The sequence below is a fragment of the Acinonyx jubatus genome, chromosome B2 (assembly GCF_027475565.1).
Source record: "Acinonyx jubatus isolate Ajub_Pintada_27869175 chromosome B2, VMU_Ajub_asm_v1.0, whole genome shotgun sequence".
NCBI lineage: Eukaryota > Metazoa > Chordata > Mammalia > Carnivora > Felidae > Acinonyx > Acinonyx jubatus.
Genome location: NC_069385.1, coordinates 148315452 through 148335829, shown reverse-complemented (window position 1 = coordinate 148335829; position 20378 = coordinate 148315452). Strand labels below are relative to the sequence as shown.

Sequence of the window (20378 nt, the reverse complement as noted above, 5' to 3'; positions counted from 1 at the left end):
GCTGGTTAGGAGCACAGAGAGGGAGACACAGAATCTAAAGCTGCCTCCAGGCTCTGAGCTGTCAGCACAAAACACAATGTGGGGCTCAAATTCATGAATGGAGATCATGACCTGAGCTGAAATCAGATGCTTAATCGACTGAACCACCTAGACACCCCTTGGACATCATGTTTTAATTTTCCTTTCTTTCCAAGTATTTTTTATTTTCCTTGTTGACCCATTTATTCTTTATTATGTTGTTGTTTAACCTCCATGTATATGTAGCCTTTCCAAAATTTTTCTTGTGGTTAACTTCAAATTTCATAGCATTGTGGTCATATGATCTCAATCTTTTTGTACTTATTGAGGCCTGATTTGTGACCTAGTGTATGATCTATCCCAGAGAATCTCCCATGTGCACTTGAAGAGAATGGTATTCTTTATTCTTTATCCCTTTTCTCTTTTCTTTTAGAATTGAAATGAGATTTTACCTATAGAGTTCCAAAAAAATAAAAAAACAACAACAACAAACAGAGGATTCGTTAATTGGTAGATTACATGGGAAAAACCAATTCAATGACTGTTCAATGAGTTTTCTTGTTCGAGTTATCTATCTTGATAATTTGCTGAATTACCAGGTGAGTAGAAGCTAATATAAGGAGGTGCTATGTGTATGTGGTAACCAGATGCTTCTGAAATTAGTTTAATATTTAACTATTAAATCAAACAAATCAGTAAGGCTATTTAAATTGTGTACTGGCAGTCATGAAAGGTATTCCAAGAAACACAAAGCCTCTGTACATGGAAATAAAGGTTAATAAGAAAGATTTTTTCCTGGAACCAAAAACTCATGCACCGTAAAAGGACAGTATAGTGCATAATACCAAAGCTGGTACAGGAACAGCAGTGTCAGCAATGTTGAATGGAAGGGGGAAAGGGAGGAGGTGGTTGGTGGTGATGGTGATGATAATGGCTAAAATGCAGACATTTGTAAGTGAATATGGAAAGTGATTCTGCTACCAAATGGTGACGCTTATCCCAACATAATAGGTTATATAACTTTTTACTTCAAACCCCACTCCTTTGATATGGGGGGTAAAAGTCATGCCAAGTGATGTTAATGTCTTAATTTCAAGAATGAACAAGTCAAAATATATGAAACTCTTAAAATATATAATTAATTTTATGTATTTATCATTTAACCAAATTACCCATAACCATAGGTGTCATGGCATATTGCCTTTTCAATGACTTACAATTCAGTGTGACTAGGTTTACCATATTATTTTTAGGACCACTCTGGTTATAAGTAAACAGAGAGGCTTTGGGCACTGAACACAGAGAAACTGTTAAAAGAGGTGCTCCAAATGGGAGAGAGAACACAAAGAAGTGAACTTGGGATACTCATGGGAAACTTTAGAAATTTTTATTTCTACTTAAGAATGATACTATTTTTTATTACCATACTATTGCCTTCTAGACCTTCATAAGGAGCTATGGACACAAACAATAGAAGTTCCATGACAGATTTCATCCTGCTGGGGTTTTCTGATTGGCCCCAGTTAGAACACATCATCTCTGGGATTGTCTTCATCTTCTATATTGTGACTCTGGTAGGAAACACAACCATCATCCTTGTATCTAACCTAGACAGCCAGCTCCATACTCCCATGTATTTCTTCCTAACCAATTTGTCTTTTCTGGACCTCTGTTATGCAACTAGCATCATCCCACAGATGCTGGTAAATCTATGGGGTCCAACAAAGTCTATTACCTATGGAGGGTGTGTGCTCCAATTCTTCTTTGCCCTTGACTTGGGAGCCACAGAATGTCTCCTCTTGGCTGTGATGGCCTATGACCGCTATGCTGCTGTTTGTCAACCTCTTTACTACACAATAATAATGCACCCTCAGCTTTGCCAGAAGATGGTGCTCACGGCCTGGTTAGGTGGTCTTGGTAGTGCCTTCATTCTTTGCTCCCTGACTTTGAAGTTGCCAAGATGTGGGCACCGGGAGGTCGATAATTTTTTCTGTGAGATGCCAGCCTTGCTCAAGATGGCTTGTGTCTACTCAAAAGTAATTGAGATTGTAGTCTTTGCTCTTGGAGTGATATTTCTTCTAACACCTCTATCAATAATTTTCATCTCATATGCAATTATCACTCAAGCTGTCATGAGGATCAAGTCAACAGCAAGGTGGCATAAGGTCCTTAATACATGCGGTTCCCACCTCACAGTAGTAACTCTCTTTTATGGAACAGTCGTTTATATGTACATGAAGCCACAGAATAGCACATCCCAAGATGAGGGGAAGTTCCTTACTCTCTTTTACACAATTGTCACACCCACCCTTAACCCTCTAATCTACACTTTAAGAAACAAAGATGTAAAGAGAGCAATAAAAAGAATACTGTATGTAGAAAAATGGTAAACAAAGGCATGAGTTTGACCAAAAAGAGATAGAGAAATAGTATTGACCTTCACCAACATGAATTGATTCATTTATGCAAAGGGCATTTATTGGATGTTTACCATGTACTAGGATTGTACTAGGCATGGACTTTGTAAAGAAGTAGGAAGTACACAGAAACTACAAGGAGACAGAGACGCAGATACATAAAGTAAGCTAAATTCACACACTTAAAAAGCTTCAAGACTAATCAGGGACACAGATAAGCAAATATACAATTATGAAATGTGGTTAAATACAGTAATGGATATATGTACAAATATTAAGAAAATATTTCACATGGAAGGTTTACTTTAATATAGGATTACACTGGACACTCATTTATTTCTTCCCAGACTTGCTACTTCTATGGTAAATAACACCCCCTTCTATCCACCTGATATGGCCAGCAGGGCTTTTGTGTTGGAAAACAACTTACAAAAGGAGGGAGGGAGGGAGGGAGGGAGGGAGGGAGGGAGGGAGGAAGGAAGGAAGGAAGGAAGGAAGGAAGGAAGGAAGGAAGGAAGAAAAGAGGGAATAAGGAAATTAGGAACCATTTTGAAGGGGTGTCTACTTCCCAAAGTGGAGGCAATCAGCATCACTAAGAATAATGATTGAAACACAATATGTTTAAATTTATGATTTCTGAGGGACAGCCAACATGGCAGAGAAGTAGGGGGATCCGTACTTCCTGTGTCTTTCAAACAATGAAGAGCTGAGGCCAAAGGACTTTGAACCCCAAGAGTCTGGGAGGAAAAGAGACTGAGTATACCACGGAGAAACCAGGACAACCTGAGAGACCATAGGTGGGCAATTGCAAACTGGGGGAGAAAAAACAGGCTGCCTAGGAACAGAGGGGAGGGATCCCCTTCTGAGGAGACACAAAGGGAAGAGAAAGAGCAGCTGGGGAAGTGTAGGACTGTATCTGGACAAGAGAAAAAAAACCTTGGACTAGGACAGAGAGGGATCCCATCTCTAACTGCAGGCTAGATAATCTCTAACTGCAGATTCCACCTTCGGACTGGTGCTGATTGCCCTGTACACACACATGTGGAGGAGGGGAGCCACCTCCAGGTTCAGTGATATATCAGGGGTGCAGTACACAGGAGTGCAGAAGCTGGTTCCCTCCCCTGAAGGGCTGCAGCGCAGCACAAAACCAGCTAGGACCTCTTATCGGGAGGTGCTTCCCCAGTATCAGGGCACACAGAGTGGGAGTTTAATTCCCATCCAAGTTCTGGGGCAAAAGAGTTGGCAAAGCGAGACAGACAGCCTCATCTGTACTTGCAGCACAGTGAGGATGGCTCCAAAGGAGTAATTTGGGACACCAAGTCGTGGAGAAGAGACTGGGGGGGTCGCCATTTTCCTCCCACCACCACCAATATGGGACCTCAGGGATCAGTGTGAGGGGCCCACAGTGGAGGCGGGACCAGCCTACACCAAACCACACCCTTCTGCACCAGGTAACTGCTTATCTACTGGAGCGGGATAGATGCTGTGGAACCAGATGGACCCCTCCTCGAGACCAGCACTGCTGCATTGCCTGGATTAATTCTAGCACAATTCTTGATATATAGATATATTCTCCACCCCATTTCTCCTTCTTATCTCTTCCCTCCTCTAGACTGGTTACTCTGGTTATTGGTTTGTTTAAACAGACATATTTAATCCATTCTCTTGATACTTGTTCTACACCTTCTTTACATTCCTTTCTCTCTCTCTGGAATAATCAAGCCATAAAGTTTCTCCATCTGGGTAACTTTATCTTTGTTTCTTTATCCCTGCCTCCTTCCTTATTTTCCTTTATCTCTCTCTGGATTAAGGCTTTTAGTCTCTCTGCCTGCTCAATGTTTACTTTTCTCTTTCTCCCCACTGCTGTCATTTCTCTGTATGTGATCTTCCATCACGACTGCCTCCACCCTGTTCCTTACTTGTAGCCAGTGTTTCCGGTTTTTTGCTTTTGGATTCTTTTTAGTTTTTTGTTTTTGTTTGTTTGTTTGATTTATTTCTTGTTTGCATGTTTTTTTTTCCTGTTTGTCTGTCTGTTTGTTTTCCTTTATAGGGCTACTTCAGAAACAAATCAAAGAACACCTGGTAGAGGGTCCAAAACATCACTATGAGTAGGGAAGTAAAATACCCAAAGTAACAATAACAGACAGCAAATAACACTCTCCAAAAAACATCTCCTGAAGGGCCAGGCCCTGACACAGTATGCCCTCCCTTTAATATAGCAGTGCTCGCAGATGCAGAGCATATAAGAAACGGAAGAATTCTCCTCAAAACAAATTCCTATAAGAAGTGACAGCTAAAGAACTGATCAAAACAGATTTAAGCAACAAAACTGAACAAGAATTTAGAATAAAAGTCATAAATTAATCACTGGGGTTGAAAAAAGCATAGAAGACAGTAGAGAATCTATTGCTACAGATCAAGAGACTAAAAAATAGTCATGGTGAATTTAAAAATGCTATAAATGAGGTGCCAAACAAAATGGAGGCAGCCAGAGTTCCAGCATGGATTGAAGAGGCAGAGGGAAGAATAGGTGAATTAGACGATAACATTATGGAAAAAGAGGAAGCTGAGAAAAAGAGAGATGAGAAAATCCAGGACCACAAGAGTAGAATTAGAGAACTAATTGATTCAACCAAATGGAACAATATCCATATCATAGGACTTCCAGAAGAAGAAGAGAGAGAGAAAGGGGATGAAGGTATACTTGATCAAATCATATCTGATACCTTCCTCAACCTGGGGAAGGAAACAGGTATTGAAATCAAAGAGGCACAGAGAACTCCCTTCAGACATAACTTGAATCGATCTGCATGACATATCATAGTGAAACTGGCAAAATACAAGGATAAAGAGAATTATGAAAGCAGCTAGGCATAAACAGGCCTTAACACACAAAGGTAGACACATAGGGGTAGTAGCAGACCTATCTACTGAAATTTGGCAGGCCAGAAAAGAATGGCAGGAAATCTTCAATGTGATGAACAGGAAAAATATGCAGCCAAGAATATTTTATCCAACATGTCTGTCATTCAGAATAGAAACAGAGATAAAAGTTTTCCCAAACAAACAAAAACTGAAAGAATTCATCACCACCAAACCAGCCCTACACAAAATTCTAAGGGGACTCTGTGAGTGAAATGTTGCAAGAACCACAGAATACCAGAGACATCACTACAAGCATGAAACCTACAGAGAACACAGGATTCTAAACCCTTATCTTTCAATAATAACACTGAATGTAAATGGGCTAAATGCTCCAATCAAAAGACATAGCATATCAGAATGGATATAAAAAAAAAAAAAAACAACCAAGACCCATCTATTTGCTGTCTACACAAGACTCATTTTAGACCCGAGGGCACCTTCAGATTGAAAGTAAGGGGATAGAGAACTATCTATCATGCTACTGGAAGTCAAAAGAAATCTAGAGTAGCCATATTTATATCAGAAAAAAACTAGACTTTAAATTAAAGCTTGTAACAAGAGATGAAAAAGAGGATTATATCATAATTACAGGGTCTATCCACCAGGAAGAGCTAACAATTACAAATGTCTATGCACCGAATTTGTAGTGCCCAAATATATAAAACAATAAATCACAAACATAAGCAACTTACTGGTAAGAATGCATGGGACTTTAATACTCCACTTACAACAATGGACAGATCATCAAGACAGAGAATCAATACAGAAACAATGGCCCTAATGATACATTGGACAGATGGACTTGACAGATACATTTAGAACTCCGCATCCCAAAACAACAGAATATACCTTCTTCTCGAGTGTACATGGAACATTCTCCAAGATAGATCACATATGGGTCACAAAACAGCCCTAAATAAATATGAAAGAATTGAGATCATACCATGCACACTTTCAGATCACACTGCTATGAAATGAAATCAACCACAGGAAAAAGTCTGGAAAATCTCCAAAAGCATGTAGGTTAAAGAACATCCTACTAAAGAATGAATGGGTCAACCAGGAAATTAGAGAAGAAATTTAAAAATATATGGAAACAAATTAAAATGAAAATACAATCCAAACCTTTTTGGATGCAGCAATGGCAGTCCTAAGAGGAAAATACATTGCAATCCCGGCCTATCTCAAGAAACAAGAAAAATCCCAATTATAAAATCTAACAGCACACCTAAAGGAAATAGAAGCAGAACAGTAAAGACACCCCAAACCAAGCAGAAGAAGATAAATAATAAAGAGCAGAGCAGAAATAATATAGAATCCAAAAACACAATACAGATCAATGAAACAAAGAGTTGGTCTTTGAAAAAATAAAATTGATAAACCACTAGCCAGGCTTCTCAAAACGCAAAGAGAGATGACCCAAATAGATAAAATCACAAATGAAAATGGATTTATTATAACTAATCCCTCAGAAATACAAGCAATTATCATAGAATACTATGAAAAATCATATGCCAACAAATTGGACAACCTGGAAGAAATGGACAAATTCCTAAACACCCACCCACTACCAAAACTCAAATGAGAAGAAATAGAAAATTTGAACAGACCCATAACTAGTGAAGAAATTGAATCATTTATCAAAAATCTCCCAACAAATTAGAGTCCTGACCAGAGGGCTTCCCTGGGGAATTCTACCAGACATTTAAAGCAAAGTGAATACATATCCTTCTCAAACTATTCCAAAAATTGGAAAGGTAAGGTAAACTTCCAGTCTCATTCCATGAAGCATTACATTGATTCCCAATCCAGACAGACACCCAACAAAAAGTAACTACAGGCCAATATCCCTGATGAATATGGATGCAAAAATCCTCAACAAGATACTAGCAAATGGAATTCAACAGCATATAAAAAGAACTATTCACCATGATCAAGTGGGATTCATTCCTGGGCTGCAGGGCTGGTTCAATATTTGCAAATCAATCAATGGGATACATCGCATTAATAAAAGAAAAGATAAGAACCATATGATCCTGTCGATAGATGCAGAAAAAGCATCTGCCAAAATTCAGCATCCTTTCTTAATAAAAACCCTCAAGAATGTCAGGATAGAAGGAAATACTTAAACATCATAAAAGTCATTTATGAAAAGCCCACAGCTAATACCACCCTCAATGGGGAAAAACTGAGAGCTTTCCCCCTGAAATCAGGAACACGATAGGGATGTCCACTCTCATCACTGTTTAACGGTCTGTAAACAGTGTTCTTTAACAGTTTAGCATCAGCAATCAGTTAAACAGTGTTGTTTAACACTTTAGCATCAGCAATCAGACAAAAAAATGAAATAAAAGGCATGCAAATTGGCAAAGAAGACATCAAATTTTACTTTTCACAGATGACGTGATACTATACATGGAAAACCCGACAGACTCCACGAAAAGTCTGCTAGAACTGGTACGTGAATTCAGCAAAGTAGCAAGGTACAAAATCAACATACAGAAATAGGTTTAATTTTTATACAACAATAATTAAGCAACAGAAAGACAAAGAAACTGATCCCATTCACAATTGCACCAAGAAGCATAAAATACCTACAAATAAACCTACCAAAAGATGTAAAAGATCTGTGTGCTAAAAACTATACCAAGCTTATGAAGGAAATTGAAGAAGATATAAAGAAATGGAAAAACATTCCACGCTCATGGACTAGAAAAATAAATACTGTTAAAATGTCAATACTACACAAAGCAATCTACACATTCAATGCAATCCCAATCAAAATTGCACCAGCATTCTTGAAGCTAGAACAAGAAATCCTAAAATTTGTATGGAACCACAAAAGACCATGAATAGCCAAAGTAATATTAAATAAGAAAACCAAAGTGGAAAGCATCACAATCCCAGGCTTTAGCCTCTACTACAAAGCTGTAGTCATCAAGACAGCATGGTATTGGCAAAAAAACAGATACATAGACCAATGGAATAGAACAGAGACTCCAGAATTGGACCCACAAATGTACAGCCAACTAATCTTTGACAAAGCAGGAAAGAACATCAAATGGAAAAAGACAGTCTCTTTAACAAATTGTGCTGGGAGAGCTGGACAACAACAAGCAGAAAAATGAAACTAGACCACTTTCTTACACAATTCACAAAAATAAAGTCAAAATAGATAAAGGACCTGAATGTGATACAGGAAACCATCAAAACCCTAGAGGAGAAAGCAGGAAAAAACCTCTTTGAACTCAGTCACAGAAACTTCTTACTCGACACATCTCCAAAGGCAAGGGAATTAAGAGCAAAAATGAACTCTTGGGACCTCATGAAGATAAAAAGCTTCTGCACTGCAAAGGAAACAACCAACAAAACTAAAAGACAACCTACAGAATGGGAAAAGATATTTGCAAATGACATCGGACAAAGGGCTAGTATCTAAAATCTATAAAGCGCTCACCAAACTCCACACCTGAAAAATACAGGATCCAGTGAAGAAATGGGCAGAAGACATGAATAGACACTTCTCTAAAGAAGACATCCAGATGGCCAACAGACACATAAAAATATGATCAACATCACTCATCATCAGGGAAATACAAATCAAAACCACACTCAGATACTACTTCACACCGGTCATAGTGGCTAAAATGAACAAATGAGGAGACTATACATGCTGGAGAGGATGTGGAGAAACAGGAATCCTCTTGCACTGTTGGTAAGAATGCAAACTGGCGCAGCTAGTCTGGAAAAAGTATGGAGGTTCCTCAAAAAATTTAAAAAAAGATCTACCCTATGACCCAGCAGTAGCACTGCTAGGCATTTACCCAAGGGATACAAGAGTGCTGATGCATAGGGGCACATGTACCCCAATGTTTATAGCAGCACTTTCAACAATAGCCAAATTATAGAAAGAGCCTAAATGTCCATGAACTGATAAATGGACAAAGAAAATGTGGTTTACATATACAATGGAATACTATGTGGCAATGACAAAAATTAAATCTGGCCATTTGCAGCAACCTGGATGGAACTGGAGGGTATTATGCTAAGTGAAATAAGTCAGTCAGAGAAAGTTACCATATGTTTTCACTCATATGTGGATCTGGAGAAACTTAACGGAAGACCATGGGGAAGGGGAAGGGGAAAAAAAGTTAGAGAGAGGGAGGGAGGCAAAGCATAAGAGACTCTTGGATACTGAGAACAAACTGAGGGTTGATAGGGGTGGGGGAGAGGGGAAAGTGGGTGATGGGCATTGAGGAGGGCACTTGTTGGGATGAACACTGGGTGTTGTATGGAAACCAATTTGAAAATAAATTATAATTGAAAAGAAATAAATTTATGATTTTCAAAAAAAAACTTACTGATCAAATTTGGAAGTTTGTAAAACAATAAATTTTATCTGAAAATTTGATATAAAATGTGGAAATAAATAAACATTTATTGTGTCTTTCCTGAATGAATCACATTATGGGAATACTAAAATAGTGGGTAAAGGAGAAGTTATTTTTCTTTACAAATGATTTGCAACTAAGTCCAATGTGATAATATTTGGGTTTTTCTTAACATAAGCTAAGATAGCCATATGATGATAATTGTTGAAACCAGGTGATGGATCCATGGTTCTTTATACTCATCTGTGCACTTTTGAACATGTTACAATGTATCTGTAATAAAAAGTTTTAAAAGTGTAAAAAAAATCTTTTAAAAAATACATTGCCTAGCTCTTCTCTAACAATTGGAAATTTCTCCTTAAAATAATATCTCCATCACTCTTTCCATCCAGAATTTTATACTAATTTATTGAAATTGTTCCTCTGCAAGTCCTTTATTGACTCCCATTCTTCCCAGCAACAAGTATATAAATAAATTGAATTATAGTTTATTTCTTGTAACCGTAAAACTTTGAAGTTTTCATATTTTCCTTCTGGATTGTTTTCCTTCTGCATTGTTTTTCAGTACTCATTCAAATGATGTATTTTTTAACTGAAGGACAATAGAGATAAGTTAAACAGAATATCCAAGCCTTCAGGGAACGTGTCTTAGGAAATTTCCAAATATACCACTATGGCCTGCATCATCATGATATTATATACCTTCAGGGGTTGCCAATCCCCAGGGCCTTAATAATTCTAGAAACTAAGCCATCCACTTTCTTAGATATTGTACCCATGAATCATGTTTTGCTCAACACATTTATCTTTTTGTAAGGTTGGCCCTCTGCTTGGGCAACAAATATTCCTGCCAGCCCACTAAACTCCCAGTAAAAGAGTATCTATTAAAGTTACACATACTCAGTGTGGAAAGACACACACAATACAATATTTTTACTCCATAGTTATTTTTCATAAGGTCACCTCCAGGTTTTTATGCGAGAAGTTTACCTCTGATTGGATCAAATTAACCAGCAAGCCTGTTTATAATGACCAGTTTCAGACCAGGAAATTCACAGTGACTTACGTTTCAAATAAAAGCAAACCTTTCTATTTTTTTTATTTTTTTAATGTTTGTTTATTTTTGAGACAGAGAGAGACACAGCATGAGTGGGGGAGGGGCAGAGAGAGAGGGAGACACACAATCTGTAGCAGGCTCCAGGCTCTGAGCTGTCAGCACAGAACCTGATGCGAGACTCGAACCCATGTACCATGAGATCATGAACTGAGCCGAAGTTGGACGCATAACCAACTGAGCCACCCAGATGTCCCAAAAGCATCCCTTTCAACTGAGCTACACATCACAGCTTGACGAATGATGCACTAAGAAACCCACAATGAGAAATAGATATTAAGGTTCTTCACTGAGCACGTTAGTGGCTAATTCTTTCAATAACTCTTTAGAAGACTAAAATCTAAACAATACATTTTTCAAATTCAAAGATTCACAAATACATAAGAAATTGAAATATCATCTTGACTATAATTGCTTTCATTTAGAATCGTTTCATTTACTCTCACTTGTTGAACAAAAACCTATCATAAATGGTATAAAGTTAGAGGAGCTCTAATACTCCATTCTCACGCTGATGGATGTTATAGTGCAACAGTTGCTAGAGATCAGATGCACATATACACACTTTTGTCTGACCCTGACTCCATTATAGAATGGATGTACTTCTGTATCTGTGTCACCTTTAAGATGCTAATTCATCCAGACTTCTGGCATTTCTAGAATTAATTGTCACATAAATGCACAGCAAAAATTGAATAAAGCCCCCATTCAATTCTCTGAGGGAATCTCAACACCCCACATTGTATTATGGAAAATATTTCCTGTGGTAGAGTTCTCTTTGCTTTGAAGACTTTCTTTAAAACACTGCTCCTAGAGAGAGAGAAGATGGTGGAAGAGCAGGAGGACTATAGCCTCCTCTCATCCCACAAACAACTAGATATCTATGAAATCATTCTAAATACCCCAGATATCAACCTGAAGACTGTCAGAACAAATTCCGCAACAAAAGGGAGAGAAGCAGCCACATCCAAGAAGGTAGGAAGGGTGAGACATGGTTGGGGGAGAAACAGACTGCAGGTGCTGTGGAGAGGATTGAGTCCTGGTCCTGGAGAAAGGCGAGAGAGACGGGCACATAGGAGAACCCACAGGAGAACATGTCCCAAAATCCATTGGCTGACAAAACAATGGGGTATGGTTTTCATGAGTTCTTGCAACCAGCAGGACTTAAAGACTGGAGTTTTAAAGGTCTAAAGTTTTAAAGGCTTGGCTGGGGTAAAGCCCTGAGAACACTGCACTCTGCCTGGAGAGAAGGCAAGGAAAAAACTGGGGAGCAGACTGCATGCAAACAGCAATCTGAGGAATGCCTGGAGCACAATGAGATTGTTCACTCTTCTTAGAGAGTGTCCCTGGAGGTAGCAAGTACAGAGATACCTCTTCAGGTACAAAGGAGCCTGCTGGCACCATTTTCCTCCCCCAATGCTCAGCATAGAAATGTAGTCACCTGCGGAGGGCAGTTCCACCCTTGCACTGACTGTCTACCTTGATAACACCAAGTCCTACACCCCTCCGCGCTTGTGTGAGTTCCCCTCTCGGTCAAGCCTGCCTCATTCCCAGCTTGCTTGGCCCTTCCCACAGAAGACCAGTGCAGACCCCCGTCCACTTCATACCCCTACACCATGTAATCTTGAAAGTCAGCAGACTTGGCTGAGACAGAACCCAGAGGGCACTGCGTTGCTCCTGAAGAGAGGGCAGGCAAAAACGTTAAGGCTAACAATGCGGAAATAGCCATCTGAACAATTCCCGGGACACACAGAATGGAGATTATTCGCTGTTGTCTGAGTGCTTCCCTGAGAAAAGTAGGCATGGAGACCCCTCTCTGGAAATAAAGAAGCTGGCTGGTAGTATTTCCTCCCCTGACCCTTAGCATAAGCACACCACCATGAGCTGCATGGAGCACAGTGCCCACACTCGCTGCCTAACCTTCATACACCAAGTCCCACAGTGCTACTCTCTGGCAGCACCACCTTTCTTTGTCAAGTTTGTCTCAGTCTCAGCATAGTGGGCCCATTGCCCAGAACACCAGCAGAAACCTCACCCACACCACATCTCTCTCCAAAGAGTTCTATATGGATTCAGGTCTACTGGAAGTAGTATCAGGTCTTATTTCACAAGCAGACCAGAGAACACCTAGTTAAAATTTACCACATTCTTGCCAAGGACCAAACACTACCTACTGCAGGCAAGGAGAGGCTCTGAAGATGACTGGCCTGAAGGAAAGAGCAGCCAAAATACACCCACAGTGCATGCAGAATACACCAGAGACACTCCCTGAATTGCCAAGCCCTGGACATTATATGACCTCTTCCTCATAAAGCCATTAATTTCAGGAGCATGAAATATAATTGTTTTTTCTAACACAGAGAAGAAGGTAGAGACTTAGACAAAAATGCCAAGATAGAAGGATTCACCCTAAACGAAAGAACATAAGGTCATGGCCAGAGATCTAGTGGAACAAATATAAGTAACAAGCCTGCTGGAAAACTGGAAGCAAAAATCCTGAGGATACTAGCTGGGCTTGATAAAAGGAGGGAAATCTTCAAGGACACCCTTACCACAGAGATAAAGGAGTTTAAAAAAAGAATCAGAAAAGAAAATGCAATAACGGATTAGAAACAGGCTGGATGAAATGAACACAAAGCTGGAAGAAGCAGAGGAATGAAAAAGTGGTACACAGTACGAAATAATGAAGCTGAACAAAGAGAGAAAGAATAATTATGGAACATAAGAATAGACTTAGGGAACTCAGTGACTCCATCAACATAATAACATACATATTACAGGAGTCCCTGAAAAGGAAGAGAGAGTAAAGTTGGCAGAAAATTTATTTGAGGAAAAAATACCTGAAAACTTCCCTAATTTGGGCCAGGATATCAAGGAGGACATCCGGACCAAGGAGGTACAGAGAACTGCCATGAAGAAGAACAAAAGCAGACCAACAGCAAGAATATTCTAATGAGGGGAGGAGCCAATGTGGCAGAAAAGCGTGGAAGCTTTTTGTGTGTCTCGCATCCATAAAATACAGCCAGGCCAACATTAAAACATCCTACACACCTAGAAAACTGATGGGAAGATTAACACAATAATCTGCACAACCTGCACAATCAGCAGGTATGTGACACAAAGAGCTGAACTTGGGGAGCAAGATGCCCCAAAAGGTAGGGAACCCCCTTTGTGGGTCAAGAGAGGATGGAGACTTGGGAGGGAATAGCACCCCTCCCCAAAAGCAGCTGGAGAGAAGGTGGAAAATTGGAAACAGCTGTGTGGACTAAACTAAAAAGGGACAAAGCAGAAAGGAGAGGATTTATATTCCATTAAGACTGTAAACAAGGGGAGCGCAAAGGCTGCAACTCTGCAGCTCCATACCTGGCAGTGCTCTGGTGGGAAAGGTGAATCCCCAGGAACAGAGTGGGGTCCAGGACGTTCTCAGGCCACACAGGGAAAAGCAGTTCCACTGCTGGAAGGACATTTGGTAGAGACTGTTGAAGCCACCTGGTCCCTGCAGACCCCGGAAGGCAGCCACATTTGCTGGTGCTGGGGGAAGGTTGCTGAGGGTGAAGCCTGGTGCCAGATGTGTGTTGCGATTTTCCATGGTCCCTGAAATGCTGAGGCTACACTGTCTCGTGATCTTTTTTGGGGGCGGGCTGGCACCTGGCCATAGTCTTGGGGCACCGGCAACAGCAGGGTCCAGTGGGCGAAACTGGGTGCAGGGGACATTCGCCATTGCTCATTCGGCCATTGCTCAGTGAGACCCTCCCACAGAGGGGCGGAAGGGGTCAAGGCCGCAGTCCTTCAGAAGTAAGGGGCCAGGGAAAACAGCCGCATCTGAGACAAAACTCGGGAAGGGTACTGCCTGGGACCTGATCACGGAGAGTAAAAAAGCGGGAAGTGGAAGAGAGCTGAAGACAGAGGATGGGTGCGTGATTGCTGCTCCAGGAGAACAGTTTAGGTGGCTGGGTGGCTCCAGTTTTCACCGCTCCTGTGCATGCATATGCGCACCAACCAGCACAGCAACAATCCACCCCCGTAGGCTGGCAGCGCCATCTAGGGGAGAGCGGAGCTGTTACACCAAGCCCTGCCCAACTGGGCCAACTTCGCTCTTCAAGAACACAAACCTCACCGCCGGCTTAATTTATGGACGATAAAGAGCTACATGGACTGACCTCTAGGGGAAAACAAAGTAGTTTCATTCCTACTTCAATCTGTTAGCAGGTTCATCTATTCAATTTTTTTCTCTCTCTCTTTTCCTTTCTCTCTTTTACAATTCTTTTTCTTAAATACAGAAAAAGAAAAAACTCATTTTTATTTTCAAGTTTTATTAAAAATATCTGTCTTTAATTTTTATTACTATATTCTTTACTTTTCTATAATTTTTTTCAAATTCTACATTACTTCCATTATTTTATTTTAGTCTACTTCAGTGTACTCACGTTTTCAAATTTTCAAACAATTTCCTTTTTTTTCTTTTTCTTTTTTCTTTTCCATTTTTTTCTTTTTCTTGAAATCAGAAAGAGAAAAACTTCATTTTTACATTCAATTTCTTTTCAAAATATTTTTATTTAATTTTTATTACTATATTTTTTACTTTTACGTAAATTTTTTTCAAATTCAATCTTACTACCATCATTTTACTTCAGTCTACTACACTGTATTCACTTTCTCAAATTTTCAAACGTTTTTTTCTTTTCATTTTTCTTTTTTATCTTTTTTCACTTTTTCATTTCTTCTCTTTTTTCTTAAACACAAAAAATGAAAAAACCCATATTTCTTTTTAATTGTTATTAAAAATATTTTTCTATAATTTTTTCTACTATATTCTCTACTTTTATGTATTTTAGTCTACTTTGTGTATTCATTATTTCAAATTCTCAAACGATTTCCTTTTTTTTATCCCCTCCCCACTTTTTTTGTTTTCCTTTGTTCTGTTTTGTTTTGTTTATTTCTCTAACCTGTCAAACCACTTTCTACACAAAGACCAAAACACACCTAGGATCTAGCATCATCTATTCAATTTTTGTCTGTGTGTGTTTTTAATTTTAAATTTTAATATTCTTTTAATTTTAATTGTTTCATTTCAAATTTTATACCTTATTAATTCCTTTTCTCCCTTCAAAATGACAAAATGAAGGAATTCACCCCAAAAGAAAGACCACAAAGAAATGACAGCCAGGGATTTAAGCAACACAAACACCAACAAGAGGTCTGAACCAGAATTTAGAATCACAATAATAAGAGTACTAGCTGGAGTAGAAAACAGATTAGAATACCTTTCTGCAGAGATAAAAGAAGTAAAAAATAGCCAGAATAAAATGAAAAATGCTATAACGCAGCCGCAATCATGGATGGATGCAGCGACGTCAAGGATGGACGAGGCAGAACAGAGAATCCGCAATATAGAGGACAAACTTATAGAATATAATGAAGCAGAAAAAAGAGGGAGATTAAGGCAAAAGAGCACGATTTAAGAATTAGAGAAATCAGTGAGTCATTAAAAAGGAACATCAGAATCATAGGGGTCCCAGAGGAGGAAGAGAGAGAAATAGGGGTACAAGTTTATGTGAACAAATCATAGCAGAAAAATTTTCCTAACATGGGGAAAGACACAGACATCAAAATCCAGGAAGCACAGAAGACTCCCATTAGATTCAACAAAAACCGACCATCAACATGGCATATCATAGTCAAATTCACAAAATACTCAGGCAAGGAGAATCATGAAAGCAGCAAGGGAAAAAAAATCACCTAATCTACAAGGGAAGACAGATCAGGTTTGTAGCAGACCTAACCACAGAAACTTGGTAGGCCAGAAAGGAGTGGCGGAATATATTCAGTGTGCTGAATAAGAAAAATATGCAGCCAAGAATTCTTTATCCAGCAAGCCTGTCATTCAAAATAGAAGGAGAGATAAAAAGTTTCCCAGACAAACAAAAATTAAAGGAGTTTGTGACCACTAAACGAGCCCTGTAAGAAATTTTAAGGGGGACTTTCTGAGGAGAGAAAAGATGAAAAAAAAAAAAATATATATATATATATACACACATACATACATACACATACACCAAAAGCAGCAACAAAAGATTAGAATGGACCAGAGAACACCACCAGAAACACTAACTCTACAAGCATCATAATGGCAATAAATTCGTATATTTCAGTACTCACTCTAAACGTCAATGGACTCAATGCTCCAACCAAAAGACACAGGGTAACAGAATGGATAAGAAAACAAGACCCATCTATACGCTGTTTACAAGAGACCCACTTTAGACCTAAAGACACCTACAGATTGAAAATAAGGGCATGAAGAACCATCGATCATGCTAATGGTCAACAAAGAAAGCCGGAGTAGCTGTACTTATATCAGACAATCTAGACTTTAAAATAAAGACAGTATCAAGAGATGAAGAGGGCATTATATCATAATCAGGTGATCTAAAGACAAAGAAGACCTAACAATTGTAGATATTCATGTACCAAATGTGACAGCACACAAATAGATAAATCAATTAATCACAAACATAAAGAAACTCATCAATAGTAATACCATACTAGTAGGAGACTTCAACACCCCACTCACAGCAATGGACAGATCATCTAATCAAAAAATCAATAAGGAAACAATGGCTTTGAATGACACATTGGACCAGATGGACTTAACAGATATACTCAGAACATTTCATCCTAAAGCAGCAGAATATACATTCTTCTCCAGTGCACATGGAACGTTCTCCAGATTAGACCATATACTGAGGCACAAATCAGCCCTAAGTAAGTACAAAAAGATCAAGATCATACCGTGCGTATTTCCACACCACAATGCTATGAAACTCGAAATCAACCACAAGAAAAAAATTTGGAAAAGGAACAAATACTTGGAGACTGAAGAATATCCTACTAAAGAATAAATAAGCTAACCAAGCAGTTAAAGAAGAAATTAAAAAGTATATGGAAGTCAATGAAAATGATAACACCACAACCCAAAACCTCTGGGACCCAGCAAAGGCGGTCATGAGAGAAAAGTATATAGCAATCCAGACTTTCCTAAAGAAGGAAGAAAGATCTCAGATACACAACTGAACCTTATGCCTTAAAGAGCTGGAAAAGAACAGCAAACAAAACACAAAACCAGCAGAAGACAGGAAATAATAAAGATTAGAGCAGAAAATAATGCTATCGAAACCAAAAAAAAACAGTAGAACAAATCAATGAAACTAGAAGCTGGTTCTTTGAAAGAATTAACAAAATTGATAAACCACTAGCCAGTTTGACCAAGGAGAAAAAGGAAAGGACCCCAATAAATAAAATCAAGAATGAAAGAGGAGAAGTCACAAACAACACAACAGAAATAAAAACAACAATAAGAGAATATTATGAGCAATTATATGCCAATAAAATGGGTAATAAGGAAGAAATGGAAAAATGCCTAGAAACATATATACTACCAAAACTGAAACAGGAAGATATAGAAAATTTGAACAGACCCATAACCAGTAAGGACATCGAATTAGTAATAAAAAATCTGCCAAAAAACAAGAGTCCAGGGCCAGATGGCTTTCCAGGGGAATTCTACCAAACATTTAAGGAAGAGTTAACACCTATTCTCTTGAAAATGTTCCAAAAAATAGAAAGGGAAGGAAAAATTACAAACTCTTTATATGAAGCCAGAATTACCCTGATTCCAAAACCAGACAGAGACCCCACTAAAAAGGAGAACTACAGACCAATTTCCCTGATGAACATGGATGCAAAAATCCTCAACAAGATATTAGCCAACCGGACCCAACAATACATTAAAAAAATTATTTGCCACGACTAAGTGAGATTCATTCCTGGAATACATGGCTGGTTCAATATTTGCAAATCAGTCAATGGGATACATTGCATTAATAAAAGAAAAGATAAGAACCATATGATCCTCCAAATAGATGCAGAGAAAGCATTTGACAAAATACAGCATCCTTTCTTGATAAAAAAAAAAAAAAAAACGCTCAAGAAAGTAAGGATACACGGCACATACCTCAAGATCATAAAAGCCATATATGAATGACCCAATGCTAATATCAACCTCAATGGGGAAAAACTGAGAGCTTTCCCCCTAAGGTCAGGAACAAGACAGGGATGTCCACTCTCGCCACTCTTATTCAACATAGTATTGGAAGTCTTAGCCTCAGTAATCAGACAACACAAAGAAATAAAAGACAGCCAAATCGGCCAGGAGGAGATCAAACTTGCACTCTTCACAGATGACATGATGCTCTATATGGAAAACCCAAAAGATTCCACCAAAAAACTGCAAGAACTGATTCATGAATTCAGCAAAGATGCAGGATATAAAGTCAATGCACAGAAATCGGTTGCATTCCTATACACCAACAATGAAGCGACACAAAGAGCAATCAAGGAATCTATCCCATTTACAGTTGCACCAAAAACCATAAAATACCTAGGAATAAATCTAACCAAAGAGGTGAAACATCTATACACTAAAAACTATAGAAAGCTTATGAAAGAAATTGAAGAAGACACAAAACAATGGAAAAGATTCCATGCTCCTGGGTAAGAAGAACAAATATTGTTAATATGTCCACACTACCCAAAGCAATCTACATATTCAAAGTGATCCCTATCAAAGTAACACCAGCATTCTTCACAGAGCTAGAACAAATAATCCTAAAATTTTTATGGAACCAGAAAATACCCCAAATAGCCAAAGCAATCTCGAAAAAGAAAACCAAGGCAGGAGGCATCACAATCCCAGACTTCAAGCTATACTACAAAGCTATAATCATCAAGACAATATGCTACTGACACAAGAACAGACACTCAGATCAATGGAACAGAATAGAGAACCCAGAGATTAATCCACAAACATATGGTCAACTAATCTTTGACAAAGCAGGAAAGAATATCCAATGGAATAAAGACAGTCTCTTCAGCAAGTGGTGCTGGGAAAACTCGACAGTGACATGCAGAAAAATGAACCTGGACCACTTTCTTACACCACACACAAAAATAGACTCAAAATGGATGAAAGACCTAAATGTAAGACAGGAAGCCATGAAAATCCTCGAGGAGAAAGTAGGCAAAAATCTCTTTGACCCCGGCCCCAACAGCTTGTTACTCAGCACATCTCTGGAAGCAAATGAAACAAAAGCAAAATGAAGTGCTGGGACCTCATCAAAATAAAAATCTTCTACACAGCAAAGGAAACCATCAGAAAAACTAAAAGGCAACCGACAGAATGGGAGAAGGTATTTACAAATGACATATCAGATAAAGGGTTAGTATCCAAAATCTACAAAGAATTTACCAAACTCAACACCCAAAAAACAAATAATCCAGTGAAGAAATGGGCAAAAGATGTGAATAGACACTTCTCTAAAGAAGATATCCAGATGGCCAACCAACAGATGAAAAAATACTCCACATCACTCATCATCAGGGAACTACAAATCAAAACCACAATGAGATACCACCTTACACCTGTCACAGTGGCAAACATTAGCAACTCAGGCA

General features: G+C 38.8%; 1 protein-coding gene across 1 annotated transcript; it reads left to right on the top strand.

The window, feature by feature from the left end:
- Positions 1-1185: 1185 nt before the first annotated feature.
- LOC106985143 (olfactory receptor 2W1-like) lies at positions 1186-2408 on the top strand. Its single transcript, XM_015083334.3, has one exon. It carries the CDS (start codon positions 1476-1478, stop codon positions 2406-2408), a length of 933 nt encoding a protein of 310 aa, XP_014938820.1. The 5' UTR covers positions 1186-1475.
- The last annotated feature ends 17970 nt before the right edge of the window (positions 2409-20378 follow it).

What these genes read in the sequence shown, in the direction of transcription:
- LOC106985143 (XM_015083334.3), top strand. Translation starts at nt 1,476, where the DNA reads ATGGACACAAACAATAGAAGTTCCATGACAGATTTCATCCTGCTGGGG.